The 13,759-nt window shown below is 36.7% G+C and overlaps 1 protein-coding gene across 1 annotated transcript in view; it reads left to right on the top strand.

The window, feature by feature from the left end:
* Positions 1–13,759, top strand: part of CNTNAP2 (contactin associated protein 2) — a 2,049,865-nt gene that overhangs the window by 829,518 nt on the left and 1,206,588 nt on the right. Inside the window, exon 4 of the mRNA XM_057731238.1 lies at positions 9,179–9,326. Coding sequence (XP_057587221.1) covers positions 9,179–9,326 — 148 coding nt within the window. The remainder of the gene's footprint in view (positions 1–9,178; positions 9,327–13,759) is intronic.

The raw sequence follows: 13,759 nt of genomic DNA, 5'->3' as shown, positions 1-13,759 counted from the left end.
AAGAAAATAAAATCTCTCACTTTAGGAAATATTCGTGTGTTGTTGTTTTTCTCACATAACTTGCCACATATGAGACTTGTTGCTAGCACTAAAAGCTCTTCCTAGGCTTGCTTACACAAGAGCTGGGTGTTTTAGACACATTTCTCAGTCCTAAGCAAAACCTTTGCACCGAGCTTCTCATTCATTTGCTGCAGGAGTTTGCAATCCCTTATTTTAGGTTTCTCATTTATTCTCTTCCTAAAATACTTTCTAAGTTACACTTCAAATCCCATCATAAGGAATTTGAGGGAAAATGTTAGTTCCTGCGTCACACACAGCATCCTTCTAAATCCCTCTATATTTTCCTCCAGTCTGGTAAATAATATGCTTCAAGTGTTTTTGGACAAAAAGCTTTTCCAAAGTTTGCTGGTTTTTAAATGCTAAGTGGCTGAAAAGTCTTCTGATGATTTTATATTTGGCATCCTATCTGAGGGAGGATTTATTAATGTAAAAGATTGTCTTAGACCAGGGGTTGGCAAACTCTAGCCCATCAGCTACCTCTGGTCTGTACCTGTTCTTTTAAAAGTGTGTGAGCTAAGATGGTTTTTACATTTTTCAAGTGTGGTTAAAAATTAAAAAGAAGAAGAAGGATCTTGGACTGAAAGATATGCAGCCTGCTAAGCCTAAAATATTTACTATTTTGGTACTATACAGAAAATGTTTGCCTCTCCCTCTCTTAGGCCATTGGAACTATTGTTTGAACTAGAAGAAATATTTAGTGCACGTGGTAGGAAATTTCAGGGATTAAAACTTCAGTGATACTTACATTATTCTGCAGTTAGCTTTCTGAACAACTCATAATTTGTCTAAAAAAGAAACTCTCTTTGCTGTATATTTTAATAATTTATAGGACAGTAACTAAAAAGGAGCACCATAGGTTTAGCATTACATTATATTTTTCTTAGTTTTACTAAGCATAAAGCTTTGTGAGTTACATTAATGCTGTGTTACTAAAAAAAAAAAAAAAATCCTTCTAAGCATATGTACAAATCACAGCCAGTAAAGGAGAGTTAATAGCAATGACATGTAATTCATAAGCTTATGTAAATTGATTTTTGGCTGGCACATCCATGTACCCACAAAGCATACATTATTATGTGACATTTGTCTAAATGAAGATTCAATTTTAAACGATAGTGTCCTACTCCAAAAAGATCCAAATTCATTTTAATTTTTCAATTTTTGATGCAGATTTCCAAGTAGTAAAGGTTTTGTAAAAATCAGCTGTATGTCTTTTTTTTTTTTCAGCTCTTTATTGGAATATAATTGCTTTACACTCTTGTACCAGCTTATGAGGTACACCAAAGTCAATCAGCTGTATTTATACACATATCCCCATATCCCCTCCGTCCCGTGACTCCCCCCCACCCTCCCCCTCCCGGCCCCACCCTCCAAGTCATCACCCATCGTCGAGTTGATCTCCCTTTGTTATACAGCAACTTCCCACTGGCTATCAGTTTTACAGTTGGTAGTATATATATATATATATATATATGTCTATGCTACTCTCTCACTTCATCCCAGCTTCCCCTTTGCCCCCCGCCTCCCCAACCCTATGTCCTCCAGTCCATTCTCTGCATCTGCATCTTGTTTTTTCCTTCCTTTTTTACATTCATGTGAAAAAGTGCAAGTGAGTGTGAGAGTCAAATTATGTGGGGAAAAAAACGTTTCTTTTCCAACCCTATGACAATGTAGCCATTACTACTCAAATAATACTTGCACTATCTCAGACCTGCCTTTCTTTCTTTTTGTAATAAACGTGTCATTCAAACTTTTTTAACTGCTTGTATTAAAATTTGCAGAGGAGTTTTGGCTAATGATCACAATAGGAGCATCCTTGGGGAAAATGCATGAGAAAAGAAGGTATTAGTGTTGTCAAAATTTGCAGGCAAAATATGCTAATAAATGGGTCAGAAATCAAGTGTATGTTCAAAATGTGGTAGGATAAAAATTATCAGACTTTAAATTTAATATTCAAATAAGTAACATCAAATATCAAAAATAAAATGCATTGTGCCTAAATAGAAAAGGCTTTATTCTAAGCTGAAAATTTGATTCTCAAACAAAGGTGAGTGTGGGAGGGGAATGCATTTGTTACTTTGCCACCGTTTGCCTGGACTAGCAATTCAGCACCTGGTAAAACCTCTAATTTCTTAGAGCCTGAGTTTCCTGATTGGAAAAAATAGCATCCCTTCCAAACTTAGAATTTCCTATGAGGCACAGACAATAAAGTGTGTACTAGAACCCTTTAAATAATAAAGTGATTATAAATATTAGATGTTGTTTTTATTAAATCAATGGCTACACCTCCTTCTACATTCCTTAACTTTTCCAAATACTTATATAGAAAAGACACTTCACATATATTTACACCTTTATATTCAAGACAATGATTGGTAACGCCTACACCATTCTTTTGAAATGTTTTAAACTTCAATTTAGGATAATGTCTTAAATCTCAATATGCTTGGAAAAGAAGTGCAAAAAACACAATTTACTGATGCAGTGAATTCTGAATACCATATGCCATGCATTTGTTCATAAATAATAAATGTTACCCTTTCTGAAAAGCTATCCTAAACATCTCAAATTTTCTATGTGACCTTTCAATTTGATGGAGAAATCTCAAATGCAATATATTTAAATCTTCACTAATTATCTTTCCCTTCAAATATCTTTGTATTAGTCGATTCTCTTTTCGTTTCCTAAAAAGCAAACAAAGAAGAACACAGGTCAAGTAATCAAAAAGCCTGTAGGCTTTCTTCAGCAAGCTCTGAATTTAGGTGCTGAAATGATGTCATCACAGATGGCCTGCTTTGTCTTTCTCTGACATCTATCCTTTATAATATAGCGGCCAACAGGACTCAGTGGAAGGAGAGCTTTCATTCCCAGTGGTTCTGCATTTTGCTTTGTTTTCTCCTCACGTATGTCACACATTAGGGATCCAGGATATAAGAAGTGTCCTGTTGCTCCTCTCCAGCCCTCATGTCCACTCCAGTATTCCTACCTTTCCCCTAAACAACCCCACTCCTCTGGAACATGTGTCACCAGATAGTCCATCACTACTATCCCAGCTTTTATATTATGCTGTAGTCATCTTCTCTTTTCCTAGGAAATTTGCTTTATTTGGGGAGGGGGATTTTACTGGCCCCAATCTTAAAAATTAATTCATGTGGCTTTTTTACTTCAAATTCTCCAACGGACTTCCTTCCAGCCCAATTTAAATGAAATTGACAACATTTTCATGGCCTGCAGGCTCTCCTCCCTTCTTCACTGTGCTCCGTAAACTCTGGCTTCCTTACTGTCCTCAGAACGTGCAAAGTATACTCAAGTCGTTTGCATTTCTGGCCTTTGTGTATACAATATATGTAATTATTTATACACACACACACACACACACACACACACACACACACACACATACTGGCATACCTGGGAGATACTGTGTTCAGTTCCACATTGCCGCAATAAAGCGAGTATCCCAATAAAGTGAGTCCCATGACTTTTTTGGTTTCCCAGTAGACCAGTGTAAACGTTATGTTTCTACTGTACTGTAGTCTACTTAGTGAGCAATACCATTATGTCTAACAACAGTGGGCCTGTCTTAATTTAAAAATGCTTCATTGCTAAAAAGTGCTAGCCATCATCTGAGCCCTCAGGGAGTTGTCATCTTTTTGTTGGTGAGGGTCTTGCCTCGATGCTAATGGCTGCTGAATGACCAGGGTGGTGATTGTTGAAGGTCAGGGTGCCTGTGGCAATTTCTTAAAATAGGACAGCAATGAAGTTTGCTGCATCAACTCTTCCTTTCATTTAAACACTTAGATTTATTAATGGGCCTAATTTCAATATTGTTCTGTCTCAGGGAACAGGGAGGCCCAAAGAGAGGAAAAGAGATGGAGGAATGGCTGGTCAGTGGGGCAGTCAGAACATAAACATTTATAGATTAAGTTCACTGTCTTATGTGGGTGTGGTTCATGGTGCCCCAAAACAATTGCAGTAGTAACATCAAAGATCACAGATCACCATGATGAGTATAATAATAATGAAAAAGTTTGAAATATTGCAAGAATTACCAACGTGTGACACAGAGACGTGAAGTGAGCAAATGCTGTTGGAAAAATGGTGCCAATGGACTTGCTCCAGGCAGTTGCCATAAACCTTCAATTAAAACAAAAACAAAAATAAAATATAATATCTGTAAAGCAGAAAAACAAGGCATGTCTGTAATACATAATAATATATACATATTCTGTAACTTGATGTATTTAATATATATTCATATATTTAAAAAATTTTTATTGTAGTATAGTTGATTTAAAATGTAGTGTTAGTTTCTGCTGTACAGCAAAGTGAGTCAGTTGTACATATACATATATCCACTCTTTTTTAGATTCTTTTCCCATATAGGTCATTACAGAGCATTGAGAAGAGTTCCCTGTACTATATAGTAGGTCCTTATTAGCTACCTTTTTTTTTTATTTATTTGTTTGGTTGTGCTGGGTCTTAGTTGCAGCAGGTGGGCTCCTTAATTGTAGCATGTGCACTCTTAGTTGTGGCATACATGTAGGATCTAGTTCCCTGACCAGAGATCGAACCTGGGCCCCCTGCATTGGGAGTGTGGAGTCCTAACCATGGCGCCACCAGGGAAGTCCCTCTCTATTTTATATATACCAGTGTGCGTATGTCAATCCCAGTCTCCCAGTTTATCCCTCCACCCCCACCCCCCTGGTAGCAAATTTGTTTTCTACATCTGTGACTCTATTTCTGTTTTGTAAAGAAGCTCATTTGTATGATTCTTTTTTTTTTAGATTCCACATATAAGCGGTATCATATATTTGTCTTTCTCTGACTTACTTCACTCAGTATGACGATCTCTAGGTCCATCCATGTTGCTACAAATGGCATTATTTCATTTTTTTGATGGCTGAGTAATATTCCATTGTATATATGTACCACATCTTCTTTATCCATTTCTCTGTTGGTGGGCATTTAGGATGCTTCCAGGTCCTGGCTATTGTAAATATATTTACTGTAATTACTTATTCTCTGCCCCATTCTGTACTGCCATACTATGTACTTTAATAACATAAATGCCATGTGAACTAAAACTGTATTGTTCACTCCTGTCTCCCCAATGATTTGAACAGTATCTGGTGCATAAAAGGCTCTCAGTTATTTCCTGAGCGAATGAATAAGTGGGTGGATGAATGAGTGAATATATGATTGAATTATTCCATCAGAAGTGCTAAAATTGAGCCTCATTGAGTTAGGCACCCACCCCTGGTATCCGAGAGTGGCGTCTGCCTCTCCTGGATCAGGTAGGATTAAGAGTGAAGTCTGGGTAACGTTGTAAAGAAAATCTAGATGCTGTTACTTCAAGAGAAGAGGTTGCTGGGAGGGAAGGAATGGATGTCTACCATTTTATTCCCCTTCCCTCTCTGTCACCAATGCCAATATGTTAATACCTGGGAATAGGTTGTTCTAGATCTTTTCTCTTACTCCCTTCTCTCAAAATGGTGTTAACTCTTCTTTTGAAATATGTCTTTTATTTTCTTACTTTCCCTTACCGCCACGTGGCATTGACTCTCAACTGCTTGTTGCTAGTCTTTTTGTCCCCACGATGATCTCCCACCACCCAGGATCTCCTGACCGTGGCTCTTATGCGGTCATTTAAAAAAAAAGAACTGCTTGCTAGGTGCTAGGTTCTTTAGTCCATAATCAGACAGAACTTGTTAAAATACTCATGATTTTCCAATACGAACACTTCCAATCAGACTAATGTCCTTATTATTCCTAAATATACCTTAGTTCATGTTTTCAGAGTCCACAATTTTAGTTCTAAAGTAGGTTTTCCAGAGAAGCTAGTCAAATCTTTTTTGGGGGACAGACACTGGGAGAAGGAATGAAAAAAAAACTGACTAGAGATGTTACCCCTAAAGAACAAAATTTCAGCACAACTACAACTCAACGCTGGGTATCTGTAGCCCTAGATCTGAGCTCCCTCTTTATGCCAGGCTTTTCCTCTTCTCTTCTGTGCCCACAACCTTTCTGTCTCCTGAACACCAACTGCCCTCCGACCCACCTGAGGTCTGTCTCTTTCTGTAGTTTTCCTGATTACATAGTTTTCATAGGATTCCAAGTATTATTGAAATTACTAGCTATGTCACACACTTCTGTACTTCCTTTCGATGCTGCCTTTGGCAATATTTTTTTCCACATTTTATTTTAGGCCTGTGATGTCATGATTTATAATAAGAAATATATCTTTTTTAGTCTTTATGCATGTTTTGTGCCAGCTTCTAAAACCTTTGGGATTTCCTAAGTGATAAGTTCACTAAAGCTGAAAGGAATGTCTTTTGTTATTCATAACAAGTTCCTTTCAACCATACCTGAGTTCAAGTCAATGAGGTGATTTTTGGAAAGCCCCTAGATAACTGCAAGATGGGGCTGTTTAGCAGGGGAACGAACCATGTGATTAGAGAGTTGGAACTTGCAGCCTCATCCTGACCTCCGGGAAGGAGAGAGGGATGGGAGATTGAATTCAGTCACCAGTGGCCAGTGATTTAATCACCCTGCCTGCATACCATAGCCACCATAAACATCCAGAGGTTTAGGAGTTCAGAAAGCTTGGTAAGTGTAGGTGCTGGGAGGGTGGTACACGTGAAGAGGGCTCTACACCCCTTCCCGCCCACCTTGCTCTATGCATCTCTTCCACCTGGTTGTTCCTGAGTTACATCCTTCATAATAACCCAGTAATTTGGGCCATAAACTATTTGCCTGAGTCCTGTGAGCTGTGCAGCAAATGATTGAACCTAAGAAGGGGGTCGTGGGAACCTCCGACGTATGGTCTGTCAGAAGCATAGGTGACAGACTGGACTTGAGACTGGCATCTGAAGTGGCACTGGTCTTGTGGGATGGAGCCTTTAACCTATGGGATCTGAATTATCTCCAGATAGTGTTAGCATCGAGTTAAATCATGGGACGCCCGCTGGTGTCCACAGAGAATCGCTTGACGTGTGGGAAAACCCATACATCTGGTGTCAGAAATGAAGTATTGGGAGTAGAGGAGAAACACAGGAGTATTTTTCTTCTTTCAGGCCTCATAAGGCTACAAATGTCTCAGAAACCGTGTTCCAAGAAAGTTACTTGCTGTCTCTGTTGTTTTTAATATTCATGTACCACCTAGCACCACGTTAAGCGTATAGTTGATCCTTAAGTTAAAATTGTTTGGTAGCTTTTGTTGAATATTATTTAAGATAATATTTAGATTAACCTATCTGCCTTCAGGGATTTAATTCGGGTGGTTTTAGTCAGGGATTCTCATTGGTATTGCTTTTGAAGCCAGAACGACCAATAGTGATATTAAAATTCAGCCATGGTTTAATAAAATAGTTAGATTTGTGGCTTCTTTGTAAAATTAAAAGCTGGCTAGAAAAATACCTAAAAAAGAAAAAAAGAAACTTTTTACTATTTCCCTTGATCAAATGTTGTCAACGAGATGCAGAGAAGACATCTATTTAAGTGATGAAATTTAAGACCTAGAGCTCGAATGGTTTTGTCCACTGAAGGATTGAAGTGTGCTGTTTTAAAAGGCAGTGGTAGAATGTAGTTTGAGGAAAGCCATGGAGAACACATCAGAAATCATTACTAAAGAGCATCCCAATTTCCAAAGCATAGAATTGTACATGTTATAGACTGTTACCCACCATGCAGATTGTTGGAGCCATCTAATGTTCTATAAAATAGCTTAAATCTTGAGGAAATATTTCAATATGCTCCCTGTATTACTGGGTCTGACATTACACATTCTGTATTTTGGAGGCCAGGTGTATGGCTGGAAAATGAGGGCTGAGTAACCAACCTTATACCACAAATTTACCTTTGTGATGTTTGTGTGCAGTTAAACCGAGGCTACTATGTACTTTTTTATTAAAAGCATCTCTTTACTTGCTTCCTATTCATTATATATCTTTTAAAAGCTGTTACAAAAGAGAAATTTTTAAAAGATGAAACTCCTGATTTTATGTAGAAGCAAATTCAAAACCTCAGGTCAAGAATACAACAGATTAGCAATGTAATATAGTACTTATGTTTTATCTTTTTGTGACTAAAAGGTTCAGTATTCTTTTTAAAATTTTTATTTCAAAGTTTAGGAGATTATTTTAAAAAATATAAAAGAGGTTCTCGTGGAATATAGCTTTCTAAAAACTCAAGTTATCTAAGATAGGGACAGCTAGAATGTGTATGTGAAATTAAAGCAGCTCGTGTTTAAAACAGTTCACATATACATGTCTCATTTATTTGATGTATTCTAAAATATGATACTCTTGCTTTAAATTATAATTTATACTGACATTTCTCCTATTATTAGATTCTTTTTGAGTGTGGCATCTCTGGCTCTCCCTACCCCTGTGTCCCCCATATTATCTTGGTTTATAATTATTATGCAGTAAATGTTTTATAAATGTTTTCTGATGAATGATAGCCATGCCGAAAGAAAACCCATTTGTATTATGCTGAAAAAAATATAGACAATAGGAACTTTCAACATAAAAAAAGATTCATGGCAAATGATTCTTGACAGAATCTTCTATAAATAAGAAAAATGCAATAAACATGTTTCTGATCCACTCATATATGTTAATGCTAATAAAATGTAGAAGTACCTGGCCTCTGCACCACATATTCTATTGCTCTTTTCACTGAGCTGATGCTGAAAAAATTTTCAAATTTCTAATAATGGCATGGGAAGGTAACGTAGAGAAGATTTTTAAAAAGCAAGAAACATGGTTGGATTCTGTGAAAAATTGCTTATTGTGTAGTTTAAATGTGAAATAATAGAACTCGTAATTTGAATGTTTGCTGGATGCTACAGTTCGTGCCTTATTGTTTCATTCTTTTAACATGTGTGTGCATTTCTGCATATGAAAGGACCCATGGGAACTTTGGCCTAATTCCCACTTGAAATTGGACTTGTTTTCAAGTAAAGAAAGTATAGAAGCTTTTTTCAAATTGTTTATGGTTTAGAGAATGACACCCCTCCATTGGATAAGGAACTTAAGTTTATTGCAGCACGTAGAGAACATGGTTATTCCTAAAGTATTTTCCCGTAATTTTCGAATCCCATTTCTTTTCTCAGGCATTTCCTGGGAACGTCAACTCCGACAGCGTGGTTCGGCATGACTTACAGCATCCGGTTATCGCGCGGTACGTGCGCATCGTGCCTCTGGACTGGAATGGAGAAGGCCGCATTGGGCTCAGAATCGAGGTGTACGGCTGTTCTTACTGTGAGTACCACGCTGTCGAAATTCGTGGTGGATTTTGTCATCTTCATTTAATAAGTAATTTTGTTATTTTGACTTATTTAATATTAGTTGCTTTCTCTGACAGTAAATTGCCATTTTTTTATATATAATATATGGTTGTTTGTATGTTATAAGTGCATATGTATATTTTTACCCAAACACACATATAAGAATATCTTAATACCTTAAGCAGAGGATTTGGGGAATACTTTTTTGTTCAGTAGACTAAAACAGCAAAACTTACTCATTAAATTGCTTGAAGTCTTATGAAATATTTAAAACATAGAAACCTATACTTTTATCCATCTGTTTGACCCTTGGTGATGGATTTTGAAAACAGTCTTAAGAACTTCCTTCTGGTTCTCTTCAACTATACCTTTTGTTACTTTAAAGCCAAGCACTGAGTTCTAACGTACATTATATTTTATGTGTCTGTTTGTTCCTTTTAAAAACTTGCTTGGTCACCTAAAAAGTTTCTTTTCCCTTAATCATATTTTTGATTACCCTTTTGTATTTTTTAAATATTGTATCCATGTCTAATGATTCCAATGTATGGATTTTTAGGGATTGTCATTCTATTCATTGTTTCGGCCAGTTTTGCTAGTGGTGCTTGCTTTCTCCTCCTCCTCTTCCTCCTCTTCTTAATTTTTTCCTTTCTTCCTCCTTCTTAGCATTCTTATCTACCTGTCCTTCTTGTCCTTGTCTTCATGCTCATCCATCTTCTTGACTGTGACCTCAGTTTCTTCAGAACTTTATCTGTGAAACTTCTCTCAGGCCAAAGTTGATGGTGGCTTCTCCTGGAAAACATCGATCTTTGCTTATTTGCTTCTATGAAGGCAGTACTAACGTATAGTTACTTTAGAGATTACTTGAGAGTTTCTGAGGCCACTAGGTTGTACACGTTCAGTCTGCAAACACATGATTTGAAAACATTGGCTTTATTTTATTTTCTGGCCATGCCGTGTGGCTTGCGGAATCTTATTTCCCCAACCAGGGATTGAACCTGTGCCCTTAGCAGTGAAAAGCACTGAGTCCTAACCACTAGACCACCAAGAATTCCCCCAAACACTAGCTTTAGAATAGGAATTATCTGGTAAAATAGTCCCCTCCTCCCAGGGAGATTTTCTTCCTGTTCTAATTGGCTGGGGGAGAGGGGATACTGGATACAGACAGGGCAGGGAATTAGGAGATCAGCTTCTATAGACCCGTAACAACAAAAGCTTAACTGTAATCAAAACGTGCAAATGACCTATTGGGCAAGCTTTTAAAAATTAACCAAACATTTGCATTTTATAATAAAAACTATATAAAACTTTCACCTCTGGGTAAATTTAGTAACTATGATGACCAATCATATTTATTCATGGGCAGTATTGTTATGTGAAAACTGAGCTGGTTACTGAAAAAGGGCCGAAGACATAGATCATTTAATAAATTCTATAGGTGTTTATTTGATATCACTTTATAATAACAAATATAACGGGTAGGGAGACAGAGAGATTTAGATCTTCAAGAAGAAGATTTAACTTTTCATGAGAAGCCTAAAATGACCCTCAACATAAATTGGGGTCCATTCTACTATGTGGTCTGGGTATTCATGGGTGCAGAACTCTGTGTTCACACATATTCTAGCTGTCAGCATCATGATGGCAAGGCCAAAACAAAATATGATACTTTTGTCTGCATGACATATTTTCTAAGGAGCATGTTCAGTTTTCAATAAATGAAAAATAGGTAATATTCTCCATGGAAACATCATGTATGGAATTTATTTTATTAATAATTTTTATTCAGTAATATCCATGGGTCATGAAATGTGCTAAATGTTAATATCACAGTAAATAAGAAAAACATGGTAAGAGAGAAAGTGGAGCAATTAATCCAGTAGTAGTATTTATTAGGATAAAAATAATAAGGGTTAAAATTTGCCCAGAGGCACACAACCTGAGTGACAGAGCTGAAAGGGAAACCAGACATCCTCGTGGTACAACCAGAGCTCACTACCACTACTGTTTTCCACCCCCTAAATTCTAACAAAGTGAACCCCATGTGACCTTTACCAGGTCAATAAGTGAATTCACCCCAGAAGCACCCATCAAGCCCTCTCCCAGTTACTACTACTTCATAAAGGTAAATATTCACCTGCTTTTTATCCCCATAGATTAGGGTGGGTTTTTTTATTTTCAAAATCTCATACAAATGAAATTATAAAATGTGTATTTCCCCTCTGACTTCTTTTGTTCAAAATAATATTTGTGAAAATTACCCATGTTGTTATTTGAAGTGTATGTTTATTTTCATGAATAACATTATTCTAGTGTATGCCTATTCTACAATCATGTATTCAGTTCATGTTGATAAACATTGAGTTGTTTCCAGTTATTGGCTATTTCAGTAGAATTGCTATAAACACTTTTTGTGGGTACAGAGCTATGATGGGGTAATACCAAATTATTATATATGGATATTTAACTTTGTTACTAATGACAAATTTTCTAAAGTGGTTGTATCAGTTTAGACTCTCAAAACCAACCTACTAGAGTTCCTAGTTGCTCCACAAATTCAGACATTTAGAAATGAATGTTTGAAACTTTTAGCCATTCTGGTGCATGTTCATTATATGCAATTTAGTTTTAGTGAACATTTTCCTGATTTTTAAAGAGGTTATGCTTACTGGTACTTTGTGTACTGTCTTTTTTTGAAGGGTTTGTTCAACAACCATGCCCATACTTCTATTGAATTATCTTTTATGTATCTGTTTTCTAATTGAGTAGTTTTTAAAGCCAACCCTGTCTTTTATTTTTCCCCATTCCCATTATCCTATATAGACATACATTCTTATTTTTGAGTTGGCTTTCTTTAAAAATAGGCATTTTAAAACCAGCACTGTCAATGAAGTTACTTTAGAGTCCACGGTAAAGGGCAGAAGCAGCTTGCCAAAAAGCCCATAGTCTGTTGACTCAAGAGTGGTTTAAAATATGACAGTGTGTTCTATAATTGTTTCAAGTAGCTTTGTAAAATGTTGAGTTAGTGCTATCATGAGATTTTCCATCCAGCCTAGGCCTTGGCAATCACAAGACGGGAAGGAAAAATGCTTGAAGCTAAATAGGAAGTTAGACTTTTCTAGTGTATAAACTTCTCTGGGGGGAGAAAATCCTACACTTTGGGAAACTGAATTAACATTTATACCAATAGAGTCCATTGGAGAAAATGATAAATTGGCAATATAAAGTAAGATAAAACTTTATACAAAGATGTACATGTTCTAGATCTGCTCCATCTGTAAATGTTCTATTCAAGTGCTCAGTAACCACTAGCCACATGTGGTTATTGAGCACTTGAAATGTAGCTAAGACAACTGAGAACTTATAGCTTTGTTTAATTTTCATTCATTTGAATTTGAAATTAAGTAACATGGCTACTGGCCCCCACATTGGATGGTACAGAGTATAAGAGCCAAAACATTTGCTTCTTAATTTTTTCCTGTGTCCTTTTATACTCTAAACAACCTATAGCATTTATTTTTTAAGTGGCAGTCTCTAATTTTTTTTTTATAAGCTTGGAAAACAATAACTTAATCATCATGGAAGCTGTCTCTGCTCTCAAAAATCTGATGACTAGTCATTCCTCTAACCAGGTCATTTTCCTAAACAGTGTCCAGATCCCATTATTTTTCACATATCTATGTATGAAGAATGCAAAATATACTTATGTCTTCTCCAAGAAAAAATATACGTTTATAATAAGAAAAATATGTGTTAAACATATTTGTCATGAACAACTTTTCCAAAGTTAAACTGGGATTTACATTTACCTATATTGGAAGTCAGACTAGAGTGATCCCTTAGATGGCTTCTATTTTTTTTTTTTTTCCATTTAGTGAACTATTGCCTCAAGACCTTTGTTTGAGGTTTCAGTGGGAAGGGAATCATGGATCTTTGAGTGGGGACATGTCAATCAGATACACTCCCATTTTACCCCCTTAAGAATAACGGTCCTGTGTATTCCAGGGTCCAACAAGGGGAAACTATTCTTTGATCACTCCTATGGAAAAGAAATGAGTTCTCTCATCTTTTTAGAAACCTCTTAGGGGGGTAATCTGAGGTCTGTCATATACCCGCAGGTTAGGGAATGGGTTTGCACTTCTTTAACTTCAAAGTCTGACAGGAGAACTAGAGAAGGAAAAATATCAATACGAGCTCTGCTTCTGTGGGAGTGGTACCTACCGTAATTCCCCTTGTATTTGTCATGTTTCTTGTCTGCAGCCCTTCCATGATCACTCTGTCATCTGAGAAATTAGGTACTTCTCAAGGTTGAAAGTAAGAAGTTCACTCTGTTCCAGGTGGAGGGAGAAGTTTATTTCCAGGCCACTGCTTTTAAGCCTTTAGCGCTTCTGCTGTTTTTGTTTCCTGACT

Source organism: Hippopotamus amphibius, chromosome 4 (genome assembly GCF_030028045.1).
Source record: "Hippopotamus amphibius kiboko isolate mHipAmp2 chromosome 4, mHipAmp2.hap2, whole genome shotgun sequence".
Lineage (NCBI taxonomy): Eukaryota > Metazoa > Chordata > Mammalia > Artiodactyla > Hippopotamidae > Hippopotamus > Hippopotamus amphibius.
Note: the sequence above shows the minus strand (reverse complement) of the source record. Positions and strands in the feature narration are given on the sequence as shown.